General features: G+C 35.7%; 1 protein-coding gene and 1 long non-coding RNA gene across 3 annotated transcripts; both read right to left on the bottom strand.

The window, feature by feature from the left end:
• Nucleotides 1-38: 38 nt before the first annotated feature.
• LOC121727508 (glycerol-3-phosphate dehydrogenase [NAD(+)], cytoplasmic) lies at nucleotides 39-27,079 on the bottom strand. 2 transcript variants are annotated; one of them, XM_042115399.1, is made up of 9 exons: nucleotides 26,750-27,077; nucleotides 26,442-26,619; nucleotides 26,220-26,360; nucleotides 25,779-25,886; nucleotides 24,912-25,058; nucleotides 21,748-21,931; nucleotides 11,620-11,773; nucleotides 9,115-9,207; nucleotides 39-457 (listed from the first exon to the last, which is right to left on the bottom strand). In XM_042115399.1, the coding sequence occupies exons 1-9, from the start codon at nucleotides 26,800-26,802 to the stop codon at nucleotides 445-447; spliced, it is 1,071 nt and encodes a 356-aa protein (XP_041971333.1). In that variant the 5' UTR covers nucleotides 26,803-27,077; the 3' UTR covers nucleotides 39-444. The 2 variants fall into 2 exon arrangements, with proteins under 2 accessions (XP_041971333.1, XP_041971332.1); XM_042115398.1 differs by lacking the exon at nucleotides 39-457 and adding an exon at nucleotides 4,986-5,098 and having other exon boundaries at nucleotides 26,750-27,079.
• LOC121727518 lies at nucleotides 6,019-7,441 on the bottom strand. The gene is made up of 2 exons (XR_006035684.1): nucleotides 7,083-7,441; nucleotides 6,019-6,739 (listed from the first exon to the last, which is right to left on the bottom strand). It is a non-coding gene; the product is annotated as an uncharacterized LOC121727518 (long non-coding RNA).
• Nucleotides 27,080-27,653: the final 574 nt, after the last annotated feature.

Genomic DNA, 27,653 nt, shown 5'->3' with positions numbered 1-27,653 from the left:
CATTTTACTGATTTTACTTAAAATAAAAATACCGTATATAGATTTTTACGTTTTATTTTCATTTTTATTCGTCTAAGAGAATTGAAGGTTTCCTATTCGTTTTGTAAGGACAAAAAGCGACAAATCAAAATAGAAATACGCATGACGTCTCACTAGATAACTTTTCCGTCTTAAGTTTAAAAGGTTGAAAGCTAAATTACTTTATACTGATTACTGTTTCACTTACAACAATCACAGCACAAAATCAAATCAGAAATAAATAAATAGATAAAATAATGATAGTAAAAAGAATGCTATAACAATATCATAAATACTACATAGCTAGTTATTATGAATCAACATAGTTATAATAATGAATATATACATAGATAATATAATAAGGAATAAAAGTAATGATACACTAAATGTCATGTCTTAAAAGTAATGTGCTCCCAAGTGCCGCAGTTAGTTTTTGACCCTGAAATAAAAAGTATTATTTTTATAAACATATAATACATAAATAAGATAAAATATACCTACTTATAATAAACTCGTCCTTTGGTATAAAATGTGTCACTGGTTAGATATTATGAAACAATATAGTAAGTATACAACTATGGTCCACAATCCACATCAACCAATACATTAGTATTGATCCCATCTTGAACTTGTATGATGTTGTGATGGAAATATATCTGTCTACTAGACGTTCCGCGCGGCTTCGCCCGCGTAAATTAGATTTTTCACAGACTAATTAATCCACAAAAAATTGCCTATGATCCTTCATGTGGTCCACTTATCTGTGCCAAATAACAGAAAAAATGCTCCAGTAGTTCGTGAGATAAGCCATTTCAAATAATTTCTCCCGTTTTTTCCAGATTTTCCTCTATTTCTTCGCTCCTATTAGTCTTAGCGTGATAAAATATAGCCTTTAGCCTTTCTCGATAAATGAGCTATCTAACACTGAAAGAATTTTTCAAATCGGACCAGTAGTTCCTGAGATTAGCACGTTCAAACAAACAAACTCTTCCACTTTATAATATTAATAAATAGTAATAGATGTATATGTCGCAGTCGACTGGTTAAAAAGCCATTCAATCAAACAGCTAGCCCTTTGACCGAACAACGCCATTCAATCACACGGCCATACGTCGTTTAGCCGACTTGTTGACTGCAACGTTCAACACTACAGCTAGATGACGCTTGGCCAACTGGTTAAATGGTAAATTAACTAAGGTGGCCTAATTCAATAAAATGGCGGCTTTTGAATCAGCTGTAGTGTTGAACGTTTTGAGGGACTTAAATATTCAATTAAAAAGCTAGACGTGTGATTGAATGGCGTTGTTCAGTCAAATTGAACGGCTATTTAAACCAGTTGGCTGCGATATATATGTCACCTCATGACGCTTAAACTGCTGAGCCAATTCGTTACATAAATTTTGGTGTTTAATTGTTTGAAAAATGTATAATTCACGAGTAAACAAATCTCAGGTAACAAAGTTGTGGATGAACAATGTCTAGTAAAGTTGAATATAACACTGTCCTAAAATGCAAATGTTAAATTAAATCTATTGATGTGTAGATTTAAAATCTTTCTTTTAATTTAATTTTAAGTAGTAGGCATTTTTGACCTGACCCGTTTAATGTGTATTTGTGTATTTACTTACCATCAATGTTAACTAATGCAGCAATGTGATTTTCTAACTATTCTTACTCTGTAAAAATCATGATAATGTCATATTGTACATGTGCATGAAACATTCAAAGTCGAAATGACGCAAATGACTGCTATGTTCTGTGACATATCATGCTTGATAGATGGAAAAGCAGAGAAGAATGTAGATCTATGTAATGCTGTTCCTATAGATATTATGTTCTAAGAAAGATTAAGTAGAAGTAGGAACCATCTAACCTAATATGCAGCTAGCACAAAATGTTAATAACAAATTATTACAATTCAACCTTTGAAGAAAATCCCAAATCCATTTGGTTACTAATATTTCTTTGCATAAATCATATGTGTATAATTATAAAAAGAGTTATTGAAAGTTTCTCTTCTTGTTTATGGTCCTTTGAGCATTAATGGAAAAATAGAACTTGATGACATAACAATTGAAGATGAGACAGTAAAGTGCAAATGGAGTGAGAAATTAATGCAGACATTGTAACAAATACACTTTATTTCATAAACATTACATTACTTACGGCTATTTCAACAAAATGCCATTCAATTACAACCACAAATGATATACTTCGATATTTAAAATATAAAGTATACTTAAATAATAATAATAAGCAGCATGTTAGCTGCTCCATGTTAAATATATATAATAATAACTACTAACTGATATTAAAAAAAAATGATAATTTTAGAAAAATAAAAATAAAACAGGTTTTTTACCTCTACTCTTCTAATTACCTTTACTTTATTTATTAATAACAATAACTAAAACCAAAGAGACACATACATAATATGGCAAACCCATGACTAAATGCATGACAAGAATGTTCAATTTTACGATTATCACCTAACTTGAACAATTATAACAATCTAAAAATATAAACCACCGTATTAAAAAACATACCTAATATTATAAAAAAAGGTCTGATTAAATTGCAATATTGCACATATTTCGTATTGATATTTGATACTATATTTGTAAAAAGTTATTAAGTATTGTAAAAAAATATATAATCAAAGAAAAAAAACCAATAGGAATAGATTAGTGTACACTACCGACAAAGTTGGTGCTCGGTCATGTGTAGAAAACGCTCAACATACAAATCAAAAGTGTAGATTCGTAGTTTAACAGTTCAACCACTTCTACTCGTAAGTCGTAGCACGCTGTTATTGCGGTCAATTATAATAAGATTACAAACTTTTCTGGACTGGTCGAACGACAACTTTGTCGTTACTTGCCAACATGACATACACAAGCCAGTACAACATATATGCCACACTATAATATTATGTCTCGGCTGCTATAAGAAGCTATGCTTTTGCATCTATATATATAAAAATCAATTGCTGTTCGTTAGTCTCGCTAAAACTCGAGAACGGCTGAACGGATTTATCTTATCTTGGTCTTGAATTATTCGTGGAGGTCTAGGGAAGGTTTAAAAGGTGAGAAAAATTCGAATAATTGCCGGGAAAATCCTCAAAACAGCATTTTTCTATTTCCCATACAAACGTTTTCTAAATAAAATGGAGAGTCAATTTGTAATTTATTACCGCTGCATAAAGTTCAAATTCGCGTGCGCGTTGGAGGACCTAATATCGCGTTCGGAAACTCAACAAAAGTGAAAGTGAATCGCGAACGCGACAAAATTGCATAGTCTTCGCGATTATCGTTAAGGTTAAGCAAGTAAATAAATATTTAATCATTTGCCTGCTTTGTATAATAATTGATCTTATAAATAAAATTCTCATGTCACAATGTTCTTTTTTTTATCAAATAAGGGGGCAAACGAGCAAACGGGTCACCTGATGGAAAGCAACTTCCGTCGCCCATGGACACTCGCAGCATCAGAAGAGCTGCAGGTGCGTTGCCGGCCTTTTAAGAGGGAATAGGGTAATAGGGGAGAGTAGGGAAGGGAATAGGGTAGGGGATTGGGCCTCCGGTAAACTCACTCGCTCGGCGAAATACAGCGTAAGCGCTGTTTCACGCCGGTTTTCTGTGCGAACGTGGTATTTCTCCGGTCGAGCCGGCCCATTCGTGCCGAAGCATGGCTCTCGAACGTATAAACGTTCGTTTTCGTACTCCTCCGAAACGGCTTGACCGATTCTCATGAAATTTTGTGAGCATATTGAGTAGGTCTGAGAATCGGCCAACATCTATTTTTTATACCCCTAAGTAATAAGGGTTGTTCACCCTTAAATTTTTTTTTTAATTTTTGGACGACATTTTTTGTTTTTATTTTTTTATAATGAGGCATTAAAAATACATACAACCCTAAATTTTGACTTTTTATCACCAACCCCTATAATTATTAATACTCGAGACAGACGGCGAACATTGTTTGTGCGATGGGATAGCCACGATGGTCGTTGCCATGGTGACATATTTAGTCACTTCAATAAAATAATAATATGGGCGAAATACTTTATAAAGCAAAACAACGTTTGCCGGGACAACTAGTTATTTAATAAAAATTGAGCAATACATACTCTAACGTGCTTCTTATAGTAGCTGTGACATTTTCATAAACAGTAAGAATCAATTTTGATAAGTTTTTAGGAAAAGAACCTTTAGAAAGCAAGAAAGTAAGTTAATAGCATACACAGAATATGTTTTATTATTTCCCACAGTAAAATACCGATTTCATATATAAAATATTTTAAATTTAAATCCTTGCTGTTTATAGCAACGGCATTCAACACAAATCTTCACAAAAACAACAAATAACAAAGTACTTATGAGCAATGTTATTGAATACTAACATAATGAAAACAGCTTAAAAAGTATTCTTAATTATACTTACAACCTAACAAGGAATTTGTAACAGAATATTCTTTATCAATTATTTAGTTCCTTGATCGATTAAAAAATCCTATCCATCTAAGGACGCTAACTAGAGAAAAATTATTTGGATCCTAATGTAATGCCGTGGACGGCCTCCAAAAAGCTGGCGAGATGAACTGGATTCCTACAAGCCAAGCTGGCCTGCGGTGGCGTCGGAGCGAGACAGATGGAAGATCTTGGGGGAGGCCTTTGCCCAGCAGTGGGGTAGCATAGGCTCATAAAAAAAAATGTAAGGCATTCAATGCAACAAGTTACCATATTCTGTTGAGTGTTTTTAGTTTCCGACACTTTTCATCGTAAAAACATTTACTATACTTTGTATGATATCGAATGTTACGATTGTTTGCCACTGAGGGCGCTAGTTTGATGCCATACAAATTATAGCTAACTTTCTCACGTTGAGAACTAAGAAGTGTCAAAGACTTTTTAGCCCCCGGGACACTAATAATACCAAATTTTTTATAAATATATTAAAATCCCAATAGTGGAATACCCATTTCATTATGTTAGTAGTCGGAGATGAGTGTGATAGTGCTAGATGCGAGATGCGGTGTCTTCACTCGGGTCACAGCGAGCTTTTGGGTGCCAGCTGCCTCCTAAAATATTAGTTAGTTATCGTGAGACATGACTAATGATTCACTATAATGACATTATCAAAACCAAACTACTACTTGCACGCGACAAGGATATAACTGTACATCTCTAGACTAGAAAATTCTAAAACAAAGCCACATTGCTCCGCTGCGTTGCGATGCGTCCAGCTCCGACGAATTAATAACATATTTTATATATAATAACATATGTCATGTCGGAATCATATGCCACATTGATGATTTGTGACTTGTGACACATCAATGTGGCATTAGAGTCCGAATAAACATCCTCGGACTCTTGTTCACTTTTTACACGGCGACGCACGTACAACAAAATTCTGTATAATGTTGATGTGCGTCGCTTCAATGCAGCTATGTGGCATACAATGCGTTTTTTCGTTCCGACGACGCAATTAAGCAATGTGGCCTTGCTCTTGTTGATACCGTGTTCGGACTGTACAGTCACATCGTTGGCATGTATTGCAAGGCTAATGTACAGTTACAAGCACTAATAGAAACGCGGCAAAATTCCAATGCATTTTTGCATAGACTCGCAGTACTCAGTAGACGTCGTAGCATTATAGAGTCCTTGCATTAAATGATATATTGATGATGATGATTGTCCTTGATTATATTGTGTAAGTGATGGTGACTTTACTAAATCCAAACTGAGCAATTTGTTGAAAATTATTTTATGTGGCAAAGAAAATAGTCACTTCGATCATTTTACCCTTTCACCTCACCTAATAAATAATCAAACATTTAACATCCTAATTATTTTCTGTTTCTTTTAATCTACTTGTTATTATGTTGTCATTAAAAGTTTTAAAATACTCATGCAAAAGGCCGTTGACTCTAATTTTGCGATGCCACAAGCGCGGCGGCATCAAAAAACTGGAGACACAAGCTTAATACATATTTTCAACGATTAAATAAAAGCACTTAAATCAAACAAAATTTCTCTTAAAATATGTTTATTAATTTCAAAAGTATATACTCTCATGCAAGTTATAAAAATAAAATAGCAAATATTTGTTAATCAGTCACATGCATTTTGAAGCTTCATTAGTAAATGCTTATATTCTTGGGAACAAATCTGTAAAACGTTAAATCATGCCGTAAGTCACAAGAGATAAAACAAAAAGCTTTATTAGTTCGAAGAAATATATTTAATGTCACATTATTTAACTAAACTACAAGCGCGTGCAATGATTAGAATTTCGGGTGTGTGCAATATACTTTATATACTCATAGTAACATCAATAAGTTTTTATCTCAACAGGAGCTACTCGAAAACGTTCATTTTCATCGATGCCAGTCAAAAATAGATAAGGGAAGCCGTACTCGCTACATAATTACGCTCATTCGTGGAATAATACATCAAAATAGATAACGATACTATCTCGCGTATAAAAACAATATACGTTACCGACATTAAAACATGTGTTTGAAAAACATGAAGTTATTACATGCAGCAGTCAGATAGTTTACAGCGCCATAAAGGATATGTACGATATCTAATACATATATGCCTCTCCACTATATGTGTCACAAAAATCAATAGACAATAACTGATATATGCGTTAGGGCCGCTTCACACTGCGTACTCTATAATCTATGACTAGCACAAACCCAATTAAATATCTAAATAATCGGGTTAAGGCAGGGGTTCCCAATCTTTTTCAGCCTGCGGCGCACTTTAATTACACATTAAGTCAATATTTTGTCTCGGCGCCCTACTTTACCTAGCTATTACTAAAATATACATAAATAGACACCTTTAATGATTATAGTTAGGTTAAGCAAGAAAATAATAATAAACAAATATTTAATCATCTGCCTGCTTGGTATAATTCATATTATACTTTTAGTTTGTAATATTATTTGTGGTTATGGATAATGATGGAGGATCAACTCACGGCGCCCCTCTTGCCTTTCCACAGCGCACCAGGGCGCCGCGGCGCACAGTTTGGGAACCCCTGGGTACGGGTTAATTTTCAGGTAATTCGATGCTTACTCTTTGTACTTTTGATAAGTACGGCAGTGTGCAAAGGCCCCTAGGTTACTCTTAATCTACATTCTACGTTATCGGGGGCTTAAACAAAGTGCAATAACGATAACGATCTTCGGAAATAATAAAATGTATGGAAGAAACTACAATTCGCAGCGACGTGGAATAGATGTAAAATTTCGTTATTGATACTTTGTTTGGTTAAGGCCAACTTGCTCAGATTTGGGTTAAAGATAAGCCTAAAGTTAATGAATGTTATCACTTTCATAAGTAGTAAGTGTTACGAAAAGTATAAAAAATAGGGATATTATTAAATGCACATCAGAATAATTTTGCAGCACACTACCTTAACTCCGCTAATTAACTGAATGCATACCAGAAAAACTAATGCTGATCAAAAAATACAATTGATTAACTGAACATGTCCTTCAAAAAAAACTTAAACATCATACAAAACGAGACGACCTTTATAACCGAATTCACACCAAAAATATGGTTCATACATCGGATATATTATTTGTAAAACTAAAATTTAAATTGCTTATCAAAAATACTAACTTGCACTCTAAATTGGACAATCTTACAACGGAATTTCTAAAAACGATATCGAAAGGTGCACCACAATAAAATCTATTTCTATTATCAAAACAAGTCTACAAATTGATAAATCGTGCAACTAAAATATTTTTAGCCTAACACCGCACTCACTCCTTTGCGCTCGCTCTTTACTCTTTAGCGCGACAAAGATTTTTGGTAATTATGATGAGATATGGTGAAAGATTTTATCATTCCAAAACTATATAAGTAATTCAAGGTTTCTTGATAAAAATTAAGAAAAATTATCAAAATTTACTACTGTATTGTAATTGTATGGGTTAATAAATTTATTAATGATTCTTAAATTATTAATAGCAATGTTGGCCCAATACGACTTGATTGGGTTAGGTTAGATCCCGCCTTAGCCATCGTGGTTATTTTTTGTGAACCACCCAGAAGTAGGAGCCCCGCGTAGCAGGGCTCCGTCGACTCATAATTGAAGCCAGTTGTTATTTTCTTTTTTTTTTCTTTAGTAGCTTGTCAACCCCTAGAGTGCAATTCCTAAGCCGGAAGCTTAATTATTTTGCAATATATCGGTAAGGAAACCTTTGTGCGCGAATCCGACTCACTCTTTGCCGATTGTTTATTATTATTGTTTATAAACTGAGTTACTTCACTGTGCGAAAGTTTAATCCATGTTAAGTTAGCACTTGATGATTTTTATGTGTTCTTAACTATATGAACATAACAGATTAAATTGGGTTTTATTTAGAATAAATGATGTTCCTAAAAGTAATTATTTAGGTGATGGTTTTCCTTTAAAAAGTTGTAGTATGTTTGTTGAACTAAGGAATTGTTAGATATACAATTTTAATAATAGTTATTCGTTCAGTAAAACAGTTTTGCAAATAACTTTAAATAGTATGCTGAATTCGCATTATTTAGGGTGCATAATTAGTGTGCAAGTCAGTATTTTTGGTGAAACTTTCAAATATTTTGATCGAGAAAAGGGAATATACAGATATTGATTTAAATACATGCCTAAAAATATACAGGCTTTAAATTAATATCTTTTAAGATATAAAAAAAAACTCGCTATGTCATTTGAAGCTTATAATAAGCTACTTTAACATAATACGAGTTGCCGAAAACCGCCGTTTAAAACTCCCATATTAAATCCAGAGTTAATTTTAACCTGGATCTGCGCAAGTCGTCCAAAGTCCCCAGCCCTATTTAACCAACATCATAATTCCACAATTTAGTAAAAAAGTTATGTGTCAAGTTTCAACACAAGTTTTCATACAAACTTGACAGGTATTTTTTTACAATTTGTCGAATTGTGCTGGTGGTAAAATAGGTGTGTAATGTGTATAGGTTATTTACAAAATTAGTATATATGTGGCACTAGTCTCTACAAGCTAGGTAACTAATCAGCTATTCAGTTAGGCAGATAGTCAGATGGCGGGCTTACATGTGTTCGGGATGGGAGCGGATGCAGTTGATGAACTCGCTGGGCTTGAGGTCGCCCCGGCAGATCTTATACACCGCCGTGAACAACGGGAATCTGAAATTGAAATTAATTTCAATTATTTTTTGCAATATAACATTTTATAGAATGGCGCCTAATGAAAGCGAAGCCACGTTGCCCCGATGCGTCGTAGTAGCGTTGCTAATACGTTGCTAAGAATAAGAGATTAATAATATATGTATACCACTATTAGAATGTAAGAAGTCTTACATTCTAATAGTGGTATACATATATTATTAATGCGTTTCAACGGATTGAAAGAAGAAACAAAGCGTACACTGGTTAGCCCCAGCCCCCAATTGCCTTACTATAGCTTACTGTAGCCCATGGACGTTTGTCCATGTGGCATACAATGCGTTATAAGCTTACAAAAAGATAATAATATATTATTATACATATATTATGATACAAAAGCAAAGGGGGCCGCGAAATATTTTTAAATACCACGTCGTATCATGAAAATGATGAAAAGCACTGTAATAGAACATGAGACTAGCCATTGATCATCTGGATTCTCGGCAGGCGCGGTCCGAAGGGGGGGGGTCACAACTCACAGGGGACATGACCCCCCCCCCCCCCAAAATCTAAGGTAAAATTGAAAATAAAATATCGGTGATGATTTTAAATATATTTTCAATACATAAATGTGAATATAAGACAGTGCATACTTGCATACTAATATTATAAATGTGAAAGTATATTTGTCTAACTTTCTTAATTTGTGTCCCGGGAAATTAATCGGATAGTTCTGATCGCGGCAGAATGTACGGTTACTCCGCGATGAACGAATTTCTGCGCAACAGAGTTACGGGCTTCATTTAGATTTTAGATGAATTTTATTTCATATAGAATATACAGGATAGGTCGATTCAAATAGAATTTACACGATAAGTCGATACGAGAAATTGGAACAAGCGCGATAACGACAAATCTGGGGTCACAACACCGAATGCATTTGAATATTGATAACAGTGTGAATACACTCTCGTACAAGTTCAAGCAAAGAATTTACATTTCACTTGTAAGTTGTATGGTGTATAGACTCAGATTACTAAATACAATATGGCACAGCGCAGACGAAAGACTATCCGTGACGCACTATTTAGTCCGTCACGGATTGTCTGTCGTCTGCGCTGCGCCTATAGTTAATACTACGCAAGTAGAGACTTAGAGAGTCGAACTGAGAAATGAAGATTGAGTTTTTAATGATTCCCGACTTAATAATATAACATTTAAGACTTGAATGATCTTAATAAATAGAGAGAAGAGTACTTAACTAATAAGTGAATATCAAAGCATTTCTACTCCGCCTCCCATGCATTGATTATGTAAATGTAGATTTATTATTTGGAATATGAGAGAACAGGTGATTTTTGACTAACCGCAATATTTTCTATTTTATTATTTACTCACTACTGCTTTACGTACTCAAAAGGAACTATTGCATTGAATTAGATAAAGACTGTATGGAATGTAGGCATTTTAGAATGTTAAGGTTGGTACGCGGGGAAATATGATGTATGACAGGTGACGGTAAAGGTAATGGCAATGAAATCGTACCATTAACCTCTAAGTGAACGTGGATAGACGCCAACACTAATTCTGTACCAACCTCGCGTTATATAACATAAGGGTTTTGACGATAGCATTGGCAAAGTTCTAGGTCAAGAATTTTATCTGGCACATGCTAATGCAAGCGGGACGGACGCTAGCGACTAAACGATACTCTTGCTTGCTTGAAGCCACACATTTAATTAATACAATTCTCTTAATACTTATTACAAAAACAATACAATATATTAGTAAATGCTAATGTTATATTTGAACCCTGTCTTCCTACTGATATTTCGCATAAGATCCATGGCTTTATAGAGCGCGACTCGAGGGTTGTGGGTTCAATTCCCACACTAGAAACAACAAAAGATGTAGTTTCCGTATTTGGTTAGAATTTAGATCTATATGTGCTGATTACCTGATAAAAAATATATAATCAACACTAGATGACGCTCGCAACTCCGTTGCGCCAAAACTCGTTTATCGCGGCGGAACCGTACATTTTTTCGGGACAAAAATTATCCTATGTCCTTTCCTGGGACTCAAAGTATCTCCATTCTCCACGCCAAATTTCAGCAAAATTGGTTTAGCGGTTTGGGCGTGAAGAGGTAACAGACAGACAAACAGACAGACAGACAGACAGACACACTTTCGCATTTATAATATTATAATCATAATCATATAATCAATATAATCAACATTCAACACATCGTAAGGACATATTGCAAAAAGTACGCCTGATTCCTTGCAAGTCGTTTCATCCATCCTTCTACGATTACGACTTGAAAAAAGAGTGATCTTTGCACAAAGAAATGCTTCAGTTAAACCGACCACAATCACCCAAACGGTTTAATAAAGGCATAGTATCATGTATAAAGTGTCAAATATACTCACTTGTTCTCCATATTCTTGTTAGCCAGCATGTGGTTGACCTCGTCGGCGGTGATGGGCCCCTGCAGTTTCTGTCCGTTCAGCATCTCATCCTCCAACTCCTTGATGGAGCGGCCAGTCTTCACAAACGCCTCGGCCACTCGCCGGTTCCTACCGCCTGTGAGATGAGACGTGTTTTAACATTAGGAACATACGCTATAAATCCGCTTGCACCAGTCTGGGTGGCTGCCTGCTGGTAAACGTTCGTTAAAAGATGCTTTCTGTTTTTACAAATATGCAAAGCAATAGAATTAACATTTATTCTAAATTTAACGTAGACTGGTGAAAGTGGTCCATGACAAATTAAATACCAGAGAAAAAGTTCAGTGTAGTTGCTGTTGCATTCGCCACAAAAAAGGGTAAAATATGTCGTGGCGAATGCAAAATTTGTTACACCGCGGCGTATCTAATATTATAATTTACGCATTAATCACTACACACAATAATTAAGTACTAATGAAAAATAGTTGATAAGATAATTATTTGACATAATTTCGAGAAGTATCTTTTATACGAACAAAGAAAGACAATGTTTCAGCATTGTCTTTCTTTGTTTGTATAAAAGATATACTTAACTTGTATAAACTACTATTTATTTTATAGATCGTAGGACGTAGAGGTTACATTGTAGAATGTAGAGTAACCTGTAACATATTCATTATAATCTGTTTCTGCGTGATATTCTATGAGCAACAACCCATCTCCGTCCTTCTAGGTTAGAAGCTACAAGTTGTAGCTAAGACAAACAGACATTCCTTTTAAGCTGGAAGTAGTAGGTAATGCTGAAGGGTTAAATCGGTATTAAACTAAAACTTATGGGTCTGCCGGAGTAATTATCGTGTTACGTAAGCCGCGACGTAATCTCATTTCGCGACCGTAGACGAAATGTGCGTAAAGTGACGCGCACGTGAGCGGGGCGTGCAAACCCTGGCGAGGTTGGCACGACATATTATAACGTCTAATTTCAGCAATATACTTATCGATAATGCTGAAAGACGACAATAGCCGTGAGAAATAAGCCACATAGTAAAATATTTTACTGTTATTAATTTAGATATCGTATTGATCTTACTCTTCAACTCTTAACTTTGTTCAGTAAGTATAGTGGTATAATAAATTATACCTATTTGTAAACAGATTAGAAGCGGAATTGTATGTTGATATGACAAATTGAAAATAAATTTATATAATTACTAGCGACCCGCCCCGGCTTCTCATCGGGTATAAAATATATAGCCACTGAAAAATGATTAAAATCGATTCAGCAGTTTTGAGCGGTTATTACAGCGGTTCAGCAGTTATATTCATCATTACTACCCGTGGCCCGTTTTTACCCTTTGGGTACGGAACCCTAAAAGTACACACAAATAATGACAACAACAATATCAAAGTCTTTTCTATGGCACACAGAATTAATCTAAATTATAACTGATTTAACTAAAAACAAAAGGAAAAACGTAGACCAATCTACCTGATACCTACAGGAATATAGAATGACAAACACAATAATATCAAAATCAATTATATTCTATAATATCTTATCGTCGAGGATGATTCATAGGATTAAAGTCTTAAAACTTTTTATACTGATCCTACTGTGTTTTATACTGATCCTAATGTTAAATCTAATTAAGTATATTATATAAAAGCAATAATACTGATAGTGTCATAATCATCATTCATCACCTTTATAGTTCAGATGCTTCATGCTAGTGAATGGTGCCCTCAGTGGAATGTGAAATTCGGAACAGATTAATAAGGTATACCATATACATAATTGATATACTATCTATTGCGAAATAAATTGATAGTGTGGAAATTGCGTCGTCAAGACCCACTTGCGCAGATCTGGGTTAAAGTTAACCCCGGATTAAACGTTCTCTTTCGTAAAATATATGAGGAATGTAAGAGACAACACACTATTTAACCCGGTATTAACTTTAACTTGGATCTGCGCAAATGGACCTAAGTCTATAAATTACGTACGGAAATGTAACTCTAAGCTTAATTTGGTACTACTAATATATATTCTGTGGCTTAATACAAATATTTTGTGCTAATTTTCACGCACGTGTCAATGCGTCAATAATAAATACTATTATTTGCTAAATGGTGTTGCAAATATTTACCCGTCTCATTTACTTCCTAATAGTGCTCTTCTACGTCTGATGTAATTATTCCGAAACAATTCGCAATTTAAGTATTATAGGCCACTTACATTATTTTTATAGTACTCACTCTATTTTCATACGTGGGAGAGGATACGTGGGAGAGCCATGCTTCGGCACGAATGGGCCGGCTCGACCGGAGAAATACCACGTTCTCACAGAAAACCGGCGTGAAACAGCGCTTGCGCTGTGTTTCGCCGAGTGAGTAAGTTTACCGGAGGCCCAATCCCCTACCCTATTCCCTTCCCTACCCTTCCCTATTCCCTTCCCATCCCTACCCTCCCCTATTACCCTATTCCCTCTTAAAAGGCTGGCAACGCACCTGCAGCTCTTCTGATGCTGCGAGTGTCCATGGGCGACGGGAGTTGCTTTCCATCAGGTGACCCGTTTGCTCGTTTGCCCCCTTATTTCATAAAAAAAAATTAAAATATAATAGCAATCAGGAAAACTTCATAGTAAGAAAACAACAATGTAACTGTTACAATATAGTTATTATCTACTCTACCTACATACATGATAGAGCTATGTACAGCGAACTGCTATAATAAATAGTACAGCTTGTCAAGGTAAAGTCTATTTTGCATCGACAATAGTTCGTCATGACTCATGTTTATAGCATCAAAACGATTAACGATCAGCATTAAACTGAGTCTGTCAATACATAAGTTTAAAATCATCTATATATATATATATATATATATATATATATATATATATATATATATATATATATATTAGTCAAAAACCGGCCAAGTGCGAGTTGGACTCGCCCATGAAGGGTTCCGTAGCAGCAATAAGGTTTATTTTTATAAAATTAAAAGGTTTTTGATTTATTTTATACTTCAGCCCCCCTATCATTAACTTTGTCAAAACCTGAGCTAATCCGTGCAGGTATGTAAACAGTTGTAAAGTGAATGGTTCTTTTTCCGTATCATGTGCACTTTTAGTTCTGAATGGTTTTAACCTGTAATATTTGTCTCTGAACTGGATTAAGAAATGTCAAACACGAACGTCAAATTTGACTAACGGAATTGTTTTTTTTTTAGGAAATTGAAATGGCTTAGCCATAACGACTAACGGAAAAATTGTAAATCAAGATGAAAATATAGTTTAAAAAAAGATTAATATTTTTTATTATAAAATATACTATTTTCTAATATAAAACGTGGTCAATGTAGGAATAGTTACTTTTGCACCGATTTATTGTATTTAAAGGTAATTATTATAAATGTGTAAATGGTTTTATTTATATTTTTTGGTAATAAGCCCTTTATGAAAACACTGAGAAAATAACACTCCTTCATGTTTATATTATCACAAGCATGGCGATCTAGAGGAGAAAGAATTCTCTGACATTGGCAACTAACTGAGTCGGCAATTAAAAAAGAGAAGAAGAAGGAGACAAAAAAAAAAAGATAATTGGATATTGTTATTAAGTTTATAGAGATTATGTTTTAAGCAAGAAATTGATAAGTTTATTATAATATCCTATACCTACTTGATACCTACGCTAAATAATCTACCATGAAAAAGTCTTAGAAATGCATCAAACTTGTGGATTACAATTACATGCATTACAACAGAGTTGATGTCATGAGTTGAACATAGTTTGTTGAACTTGAACTCATTCTTGAACACCTACGTTTTTTTGAGCTTTCAAATAGGTATTATTGTAACATAAACAGGCAATTTATAAGTTTAATAATCCCCTTTTTGTGCCTTGTAAGGCATTTTACATTATTAGTACTGTGTACGCTGAACCAAATATTTTTCAGGATAAAGGATGATTGCTAACACTGAGATACTATAAGTACTACATTTTATAATAAAGAATTGCAAGTGTAATGATGACGAAGTCCTAGGAAGATAATATATATTCACTCAAAAGCTTTAATTAAAAGAAATTTAATAAATACTCGTTTTTAAATGTTTTTTCATTTATTTTCTCACTTAAATATACCTACCTTAGATACATATTCATACACAGCTTTCATCAATAGGTACTACATTTGTCTTACACCTTATTATCAACCTAGTATCAGATAGGCAAGTGTTAAATCTCTTTTATATTATACTTATAAAAATATTTATAAGTACAGCGGAAATCTTAAACAAGGTCTTGTCACTTAAAATCAAAGAAGATGAATCAAATATCCCTTGTGTAAATATTAATTTATTATTATTAAAGGAGTTCAAATACCAACTTTTGATGAAAGATAAAAACAATTTTATAATTTCAGACTTTTATTTGGCAAACCAATAACAATTAGAAACTGCATTGCAAGTTGCAACTATGGGAAATTGCCTGGTATATCTCAGACAGAGAGCGGTCAAGGGTTTTGTGTTCTTTGTGTTGTATTATGTTGTAGAATGCCTCCCGTGTGAGTATCTCTATATACTCACACAGGAGGAGTTCTGAATATGTCAGAATTGCTCCTCAGTCACACACTGACTGCTCCAACGCAAATGCTTCAACGCGTGACCACTCTGTCTGATAGGTCCCTAAAATGACCACATCTTTTTAAAATGTATAATACATGAGGACTTACTAAAGCCTCATGTATTTTAAATTTTAATGTAATAATATAAAACTAATATTATTATTATTGAGGTACAAAAGAATTTTTGGTAATAATAATATAAGTTCCAATGAAAATATTATGTTTTATGAACAATAAGTATGTTTGTTATGCAATTTTTGTTGTCTTTTTGGAAAAAGTACTATAAGTAATGTAGGATTATATTTTTGAGTTTTAGTGACTATTCCCATTGTATATTATATCATATTGTAGTCAAGAGAAGTTATAAATGAAAAAGTGCATATGAGAATTTAGCTAATTTGGATTTTATATTATCAATGATTTAGCTTTTCTAGTAGTTTAGGTGTATGTGTGTGTGTCAATATTTATTCGTGAATATACATGAATCTAAAGTTTCAAAGGTTGTGTTCTCAAAATTCTTGTTATTGAGAAAGTAATACCTTTGAATTTACCTCTTTGGTGCAGCGTTTATCATGCATGGTTTACAAGGAAATAGTTTGTGAAATAACACAAAGACCTACTGCAATCAAAAGATTGTACGAAATGCTCCTAAGATAGGTTCCTAAGAAGTACATAGTAAGTCCTCATGTATTTTAAGTTTTAATTTAATATAAAACTAATACTTATTATTATTATTGAGGTAAGTACAAAAGTATTTTTGGTAATACATAATAATATATGTTCCTATGATAATATTATGTTTTATGAACAATAAGTTCCATATGTTTGTTATGCAATTCTTATTAAGTAAGTCTTTTTTGGAAAAGTACTATAATGTAGGTTTTTGTTTTTGAGTAAAATTTAGTGATTTACACTATTCCCATCATATAATACCATATTGTAGTCAAGAGAAGAAGTTATAAATGAAAAAGTGCTCATATGAGAATTTAGCTAATTGGGATTCTAATTGGGATTGATAATATCATATCAATTATTTAACTTTTCTAGTAGTTTAGGTGTGTCAATGTTTATCCGGAGCATGTTATAAGTACATACATCTAAAGTTTAAAAGGTTGTGTTCTGAAAATTCTTGTTAAAAGTAAGTAATATTGAATTATTTACCTCTTTGGTGCAGTGTTTATCATGCATATACCAAAATACTTCAGGTTTACAAGGAAATAGTTTGTGAAATAACACAAAAACCTACAATGCAACTATAAGATTGTACCTGTAGGTTTTTGGTGAAAATTCATACTTGTTTTACAGTAATTATACACAACACTTGTGTTCCTTATACCTTGTATGTGTTTCTTGTGTACTAAATCAATGCAGTCTTAGCTCATCGCACAAATGCGAACCTTATTGTTGACTAGACATATAGGTATACTACACCTCACTTATGTTATTATTCTGAAACCTCACTGACACTAAATGGATTACTAAGGTCTCTACGTCTTTACTTATATATCACTTCGTGATTAACTTGAGAATACTTAATCGTTTTCCAAAAATTTGGACACTTCGAATGTTTAGTTTTTTGGTTTTAATAACGAATTATTTTCACTAAAATATATGCTATAGACTAAAATATAACTTATTAAGTAACTAACCAACTAAATCTTAATATATATATTTCTTGTGTGCGTGTGTATGTGACTGAACTCCTCCTAAACGACTGGACCAATTTTGATGAAATTTTTTGTGTGTGTTCGTGGAGATTCGAGAATGGTTTAGATTTACAGTTTGGTCTACTGGAAAATGTTTTTTCAATTAATTTCTTATTTATAAGGAGTTGTTGATTTTGGAATGTTTTACATTAGATCCGGCGGACGGCGCTATCATCGCATTCAATATTATTCTACGATTAATTTGAAAAAAATTTTGTTATTCAATTCATGTGCTGATTAAAATATTAAATAAATAACATATAGGCTACAATTTTAACCGACTTTCAAAATGGGGGAGGTGTTGTGTTCGTTTTCTTATATTCATTGATTACTCCGCCGTTTGTTAACCGATTTTCAAAATTTTTCTTTTGGTATATAGGGTATTATCCCAATTTGGTATTATATTCAGAAAAGTGGTGATCTGATGAAGGATCCATAAGTAATCGAGGGAACTCCTCAAAACTTATAGGGAAACATATGGTGACTTCGGTTTCGTGAGAAGTATTCTAAGCATATGCTACCAACAAGTAAGATTTTGCACCGAGATATACCTGGTATACCGTGGTTCGGAAGGTGCTGAGAGAATTCCTGATTCTTTATAGATACAAGTTTGGGAGTTTCGGCGTTGTTTTAAGAACAGAAAGCATATGCTACTATGCAAATTACATTCTTCATCATCATCATCATCATCATCACTACCATATTATACCATTTCATAGTCTTTTAGATCGAGACTCGAGTTTGTCAAGCGATAATTAAAAAAATCTATATCTACCTAATATTATAAACCTGAAGAGTATGTTTGCTTGAACGCGTCAATCTCAGAAACTACAGGTCCGATTTAAAAACTTATCTCAGTGTTAGATAGATCATTTATCGAGTAAGACTCATCATTTATCGAGAAGGTTATATTATATTATTACTCTAAGACTAATACGACAGAAGAAACTCAGGAAAATGTGGGAAAAACGGGGGAAATATTTTTTATGGGAAAATGTACCTACGGATTCTGTAAAATTTCTAATTTACGCGGGCGAAGCCGCGCGGGACATCTAGTAGCAATATAATTTAAGACTAAAAAGTATGTAATATTAATAAATAAAATTACTAAAATGTAAACTATTCAGTAAAAGCTACTCGTTGGTTGGTGTTTATTGAATTGCTGTATTTGACGTAAAAGCAAGCGAGCTTATGTCAGAAGTGTTGTCATGATACGAAATTATTACTCAGTTAACAATGGAGAAGTGAGTTTTGTGTCACGTGACCACTGACTGGCTGGAAAATAGAGGTCATGGTACCAAAATGCGAGCCAGTCAGTATTCTGGCTGGCTTTAAGAGCTCATGATAGAGGGGCAGTTGATTTAATGAAAGTTAATAATTTAAGGTTTACCATTTATGACGTATAAAAAAACTACTTGCTAGATCTCGTTCAAATCAATTTTCGTTGGTAGTTTTTATATTATCTAAGTAATTTTATAGCAGTACATCATATATTTTTTTTTAGAATTATCATGCCCCTACTTTAGAAGTTAACTGTGTGTGTTGTGTGTCCCCCCCACATTTTACCACTTTGGAAGAGTCTCTCTTGCAAACTATTCAGGTTAGAAAAAAATGATATTAGAAACCTCAATACATATAATTTTTGAAGACACGCATAGGTTAGATGAATATTTTTTTTTCAGTTGTTTCAGTAGTAACTATGGGTAACCCTACATTTTTTTAAATTTTTAAATATTTTTCCATTTTTGTATCAAAATCTTAATGCAGTTCACAGACTACATCTACTTACCAAGTTTCAATAGTATAGCTCTTATAGTTTCGGAGAAAAGTGGCTGTGACATACGGACAAACAGATAGACAGACAGACAGACATGACGAATTTATAAGAGTTCCGTTTTTTGCCATTTGGCTACGGAACCCTAAAAATTCGGAGTTACCAGTAGTATAATATTTCCACAAAACTTGATCGTCGAGGAAAACGATAACATTTTATGAAAAATATAGACTCGGGTGTATTAAAGCATTATAATGAACGGAACTCGGAAGTATTAATGGTAAACGATAGAGGCAATTTTCTCACTCGTGCGCACTTTACACTTTAGAGTTTACTGTTTAAGGTCGTACTGCGGGGCTAAAATGGTCACATTTAGCAATTCCTCTCAATCAATTTGGCAAATGAATTGTCAAAACTGTCAAACTGACAAATGTCAAATTAGTACAAATTACTAAATATGAATCATTACCCGTGCCCACTGCATGCCAATCAGTTTTCGTTATAAGTTATAACTGTTCACATTTTTCGCCTCAACTCTGACGCTGGCAACTCCTAAATTGGGAGGCTTACGCCAAAAGAAGAAGAAGAAATATGAATTGCAAGCAGACTTCATGCGATTTTAAAAGAATCATAACATGATTCATAATATGATTCTTCAAAGCGACCATTTTAGCCCCGCTGGTCATAGCCCACAATATATCAACTCGGAAAGGGATCGGCACCGTATCGCCTCGAGCCGTTCAATATTGTTTGTATGAAACTCCCTACTGCAACGCACACTAAGCGGAACCGTAACTTAATCGCCTCGCCTCGGAAGGGGACAGCGGTCGGCGAGCCGTAAGCGAGGCGTTGCCTAGCCGTAGCCGAGTTGATGTACAGGCGCTACTGATACGCTTTGGTTACGTGCATACGTTAGGGTCAATTTATACTAGCGCAGAGTCGAAGCGCGTTATTAAAACTGAACATAACAAATTGAACCTTAACTCCAAAGTGTTAACGCACTTTATTACTTCTGAGAATTTAAAAAGGCGCGCGCATCCGCGCGAATTCGCGTGAATGCGCCCGGCCAACGCTGATTGGCCTTGCAGAAGTAATGTATGCGTTACGCTCTGGAGGTAAGGTTGAATTTTCTGTGTTCAGCTTGTGGGAATTCGCTTCGCTTCGCTTCGACTCTGCTCTATTATAAATTGACCCTTAGGTTGACGGCGAGGCAAAAGGCGATACGGTGACGATCCCTTTCCGAGTTGATATGTGTGCTGTGACCTTTAGGCTCTATTTTCTGTCTGAAAAATGTACGACGGAGATGTTTTTGTTACCCGTGCGCGCTATTATTAAGAGATAAACGTAAACTACGTATACAGTTACAGATGCGTTTATAATCCGATTCGAGATTTATAGAATTTGAAAAAAGAAAACATTTTTTTTTTAATTGCTATTTTATGCAAAAGATTTTCTTTATCGCTTCTACATAGAATCGCCAATCAATACGTATAAAATTGAAAAAATCATATTAAGTCGAATGTCGACTCTATTTTATCGAACGCTTATGTCAATTTCATACATTTTGATAGGCGATTCTATAAAGAAGCGATAAAAAACAAGGACTTTGCATTGTGGATGATTTATACAGTATTTTCAGAGCGAAGTAACCATTCTTTAAATACTGTAGTGCCTGGGACAAGATTTTAAATTTCCATAGACCATATGGTTGCCCAAGCACATACGGCATTCTCGCAACATAGTCGGCCTAGTCCAGACGAATAAGCAGGTCAATTATACGTCTGGGACCAACAATGTGCGGCTTTCCTCACGGTTTTTTCCTTCGCCATACGAGCGTCCGTATCCGCACGTTACTTGAGATCTAAAAATGTCCCATTGGTACACGCCTCCCCCCGGGATCGAATGCACCCTCTCGAGTGCGAGCCAACGGCCTACCCACTAGGTCACGTCAAAGAAGCGATAAAGTCTTGGCTAAAGGGCCTGTTTTGGTGTAGACAACTTACCATAGCAGGTGGTGATGAGATCAGCGACTCCGCAGCTCTCGAAGAACGTGCTGAGCTTGCTGCCGGGGTAGAACACGTCCACGAACTTGATCATCTCCATCAGACCCAGCCTGATCACTGCCGCCTTCGTGTTGTCGCCGAAACCCAAGCCGTCCACGAAGCCAGCGCCCACCGCCACTATGTTCTATACCACGCCAAAATATACTTGACACCTGGTCCTTTAACCAAGACTTTTTCTTTAGAATTGCTGATCAAAATGTATAGAATTGACATAAGCGGTCGTTAATATGACGTTGACGTTCGATTCGCCTAGGGCTGCCATCCGTCCGGGTTTCCCCGGATTTGTCCTAGTCCGGGGAGCGTCCGGGTGGGGTTTTAAGAAAGTATCCGGGTAAAACCCGGCACTTTTTTGTCAGGGGTAATCCGAGTGGCATAATACAATAAAAATATATTTTAAATAATAATTAATTTAGAGCATGTCATAGTTAAAACTGACCAAGTGCGTGTCGGGCCACGCAGTTAGTTTATATTTATAGTTTCGTAGTATTTTTTGATTTTTGATATTTTTAATAGTCAATGAATGTGCATTTATAACGTGTTTTATACTACTATTTACTAACAACATCATCTCAGTTACATTGAGGAATTTGAAAGAAAAGTTCCTTTATTCTTCTCCGAATACAAATTTTTAGTTGATCGACTATTACTGTAATTACTCAATAACTTATGAAGTCTTCTTTTAAATTCATCATCATATTTCCTACACCCGTGAATTTTTTCACATTTCCAGAAGCAACCGTTTATCTGTAGAAGGAGGGGGACATTGGTCACCAACGATTTTTTCCACTTTAAGACTTCATTTTTCACAAATGGATCCCTAAATCGGAAAATTAAAAAAAAAAAACCTATCCAACGACACCCCAGTAGGTCCTATAGTCTCTGAGCAAAACCGCGGACAGACCGTAACTATAAGGGTTCCTTGTTGACTACGGAACCCTAAAAATGATCGCTGTAGAGAAGACGCCCCAGCCCCCACTCCACGAGTGCCGCTGTTCGCGATACTCCCGCAGCCCCACCCGTCTTGCGATAAAAACTGCGTTTCTGGCTAAAGTTTAGAATACTGCACTACGACTTTGGGATGGAAATAGGGTGAGACAGTGGGGAAAAGGCTTGGGCAACCCCACGTACTACTCCCATCGCCTTATAAATTCTTGCAATTTTTAGGTTATGTCATCTGTTATCGGTGTCATATTATTTTGAAAATTCGAAATTTTCGTCCCCACACCACAGCCTTGGGTAATACTCCGTAAACACTGAATCCCCTCCCCCTCACCCTCTGTCTTCCCAGAATCGTGGGGCACTTAACTTTAACCGCGTGTTTTTGGCGTCCGGGGAAAAATCAGAATTAACCTAAAAGTCCGGGGTTTTAGAGGTTTAGGTCCTTGGTCAGTCATTTTGACGATGGCAGCCCTTTTTTTTTAACATGCGGAAATGCTTTACGCATCCCCTGCAAATTGGGGATATCAACCGGGGTATGTGGGACTCCTGTAGTCTACCCACTAAAACCCCATGGTGCTCCACTCCTCGCTTAAGGCAGAGTTGCGGATACGATAGAACCTACCGCAAAGACGATGGCAGCCCTAGATTCGCCTAATTTCAATTCCATACATTTTGATCGGCGATTCTATAAGAAGCGATAAAGAAAACGGCTACAGGCTCTGGCTCCTGAATCCTGATTCACAATGCGTAATTCGACTCGGATTCAGAAACTTTATCCCGCGACATCCAATAAACGCTCGCCACGCTAGGCATGTATAAAAAAGTACTCTGTGGTAGGCATTGACCGCACGGTAAAGTTTAAAAATCCGTGTCGAACGGGAATTCACTATTCCCTTATAGGGTCATTGAGGTATTGCCCTGCTGCTCCCGTAGGGTTAATTTATAATAGCGCAGAGTAGATGCGCAGCGAAGCGCGTCGAAGCGTCAAATTTCGCAACAAGTCGAACGAATGCGCGCGGATTCGCCAGTGCCTACAGTGATGACGCGTAGATTCGCTTGTGTGCGCTTGGATGCGCGAGAATACGCGGGGATGCGCGCGCCTTTTTAAATTCTCAGAAGTAATATGTACGTTAACGCTTTGGAGTTAAGGTTGAATTTGTTGTATTTAGTTTTAATAATTCGCTTCGATGCGCTTCGACTCTGCGCTAGTATAAATTGACCCATAGAGTTTCCTTCGAACGAGGAGGATCGTTAATATTGCATTGTAGCAATTAATGTTCAAAAGTCGTTAATAATAAATTAATAAATAGTTAACAGGCGTTTGGCATTATTAATAACGAGCTTTTGCCCGCGGCTTCGCTCGCGTTAAGAAGTATTATTATATACAAACTTTCATCCCCTTTTTTAACCCCTTGGGGGTGGAATTGATCAAAATCCTTTCTTAGCGGATGCCTACGTCATAATATCTACCTGCATGCCAAATTTCAGCCCGATCCGTCCAGTGGTTTGGGCTGTGCGTTGATAGATCACTATGTCAATCAGTCAGTCACCTTTGAGTTTTATATATATAGATTATTACAATTGCTTGTAACTAACGACTTGAACTAAATTTAATGTGTGATGACTGATGAAATACTAAATTATGGAGTGAAAATCTCACAAAATTCCAATTATTGGACGAAAAACCAGTCCATACAATATGATCATCCCTGTCCCAAGTTTAAGTAACAACTCATTTTAACTTGTCATTCAGTTCTAAATAATAAAGTTTCTCTCAATGTGGAGTTCTCATAAATAAGTTACTTTCTCTCAGCATAGAGCTTCCAATAGGAAAATTGGCTTTCTGTAATGCTGCGGCCGCACATACGTAGTGCTTCGTGCTTTAAACGATATCATTGGCCGATCTGCGTGTATCGTGCAATGGTATCGTCTCAAGCTTCGTACGATACTCGATAGACGCATGTGCGGCCGCGGCATGAGGCATTTACGGGCGGAAGTTTGACGTGACAACTACGAAGAACTGAGCCGATCGCTCGAGCCGATCATGCCTCTCGAGTCTCGTTCGTGCCGCGCTCTCGCTTGCGGAACAGGACAATGACGTCAACTTTTTCGTGCATGCAGCCCGTAGTAACGAGTTATTAGACGTTTTCACGTCAAAATCTCACCTTCAAAGCACCACAGATCTCGACGGCATCTTCATCGTCGACGACCACGACCCTGAAGTACTCCGTCTGTATGATGTCGCGCAGCACCGGCGCCAGCGTCACGTCGCGGCACCCGATTGTAGTCTCACAGAACTTCTCCTCCGCTACCTATATTATAACCGGTTTACATTAATCTAGTGATCCAATCCAGCGCCGGATTGGATCACTGGACGCTATCTGCAGTTTTCATACGAAATTCATATCCGCAATACACGCACCGCTTGAGCAGTTCTTCAGCGGTCGGTACGAATTTCTACGTGACAGCTCTAGAGCAGTTGGTCCTGACTACAACTTGCGGTCCATGTCTGGCCGTTCTAAGTAGCCCGCTATTACATATTTATTATGCATCTTACTATTAAAATCCACACATTATCCTCTTAAGATGATGCATCTTACTATTAAAATCCACACATTATCCTCTTAAGATGACAGCGCATTAGGCGTAACTACACAGTGCACTGCAGTGACGCGATGCAACAGGTCATGGCCAAATGTTCTTTATACTATTTTTTATGAGACATACCTCACTACGCGGCAACTGAACTAAGAGACACTTAACTACAGAATACAGATCTATGGAATTTGAAATGTCACGTCGTGCGGTATCACCTTTACAAACACATTTAGTGTGTTTTGTCTGATACATTTATATGTATCAGACAAGAACGAAACATACCCTGCATACATATTAACACAAAGTCGTTTATAAATAATGGCTGCCAAAGCCGCACATCCTAAAAACCAACTTCAAAAAACGCTTGATGTTGAAGATATACATAGACAAGTGCAATCTACATTTATGACTTAATAAAAAAAAACTTTACGTACCTCAGAAGCAATGTTAGCACCCATTAACACAGCACAGGGAATTTTGAGGCATCTTGTAATGATGTGGGAGATGAGGTCAATGCCACCTCCCTCAGCAATATCAAAACCCTGAACCACATCATAAATATTGGAATATATGCATTATTGGAACACAAACAAATATTAAAATAATAGTTTAAAATGATAATTTAAACTTTAAACAATATAAAATAGATCTGGTAAAATTACAAGTTAGGGATTCACATATTTTGTAAAAATTTACATTTATTTAAAATAACTGTTACGATTGTTGTTCCCTCGATCACAGATTCTTGGAAATCTATTATTATTCTATTGTTATCATGGTTGAATTTGACCTCTTGGGAGTTGATAGGTTAACTATCTTTTTCTGACATAATCTTAAGACGAAACGTTAACTTAAGAGGAGAAAAGCTACTTTACCTTTATAAGTGACAAAGCAGATGCTGTTGGTTTTATTTGGCCCAGAAGAGTTGAGCAGATTTTGCGCACAAATTGATGAGGCACCACAAAGATCAACACATCTGCATCCTTTGCCGCTTCCACAAGGTCGGGCACAGCAACCTTGCCAGTGAAGGTTATATTAATAATATTTTATATTCAAATAATACACCAATTAAATAAAGAAAAAAAGTATCAACTTACAACATTGGGTGGCAGTTTGTGGCCCGGTAAATATTTAACATTCTCGTGGGTTTCATTTATGATCTCTGTTAATTTTTTGCCATCTATCATCTCTTCAAATACCCACATGGTAACTCTGTCTTCGAAGTTGGGGAGACGAGCCGCATTGCGTCCTACTATTTTAGCAATAGCAGAGCCCCTGTTAAAAATTACAGAAAATATATCGCATAATATGAGTTATGTCATCGCGTTTTGTGGCGTTTTGCTTTCGCAGCTTCGACCATCAGATAAAATTAATATTACATCGTTAAGTTTGTATGAAAACTTACCAGTTTCCAGACCCCACAATACAAACTCGATTTTTAACTTGGTTTTCTGCCATCGTAAGAAATCACAGTCACAAATAAAACTAGAGGAACCTTACAATTATTTTGTACAAAACTGCGCTTGATAATTTGTAAATATTATGATCACAAATGCACTACCGACGCGACGTCCACCACGCGCGTCCAGATACAATAGAATTCCCTGTCTAACCGTGACCGTCTCAATAACTTTATCTCCTTTATTTATCTACGATGATAACATATTTTATCACCCTAATGACTGCTTGCTCAATGCTCTGCCTTTTTGGCTTTTGCACAATGCACTTCGGTCTTCGTATAATAATATAGTTTGCTGCACGTTTGCTGGTGCTGGTTTGCACTTTGCTTTCGTAACCAATCAGAATTTGATAAAGGAACCGTGTTCGCAAAAAGTAATATCCGTAATATATTTGGCAAAAAGTAAAAACGTCGATTGAAACGTCGTCGTGCAGATTTTTCAGAAATCAGACAGCTGTGGCTGACACTGACAACTTACAAATGACAACCACAGCACAGATTACTAGTATATATTCAACCCAAATTCAACCACAGTCCACACTCCACAGAATACAAATTACTCACGGGGGTGACAACTGACAACTGTCAACAGGCTATGATTATCGTGATGCGTGACCAAGCATTGAGGGACTGGAGAGAGCCTTATAGAGTCTGGCTAGCGAAAGATGAGACTGTAAAAAGGCGGCAAATTCAAAAAATCTACGTATCGCAACCTTGTCTATAGTCGGAATTATAGTTTTGATACTTGATTATTTATGACAATAATATTAGATTTTAGTTTGGATAACTCATTTCAAGAATTTAATAAGTTTATTGTTGTTGTTTACTTAAATTTTATTTTGCAATACAT

The sequence above is a fragment of the Aricia agestis genome, chromosome 5 (assembly GCF_905147365.1).
Source record: "Aricia agestis chromosome 5, ilAriAges1.1, whole genome shotgun sequence".
NCBI classification, from domain to species: domain Eukaryota; kingdom Metazoa; phylum Arthropoda; class Insecta; order Lepidoptera; family Lycaenidae; genus Aricia; species Aricia agestis.
Note: the sequence above shows the minus strand (reverse complement) of the source record. Positions and strands in the feature narration are given on the sequence as shown.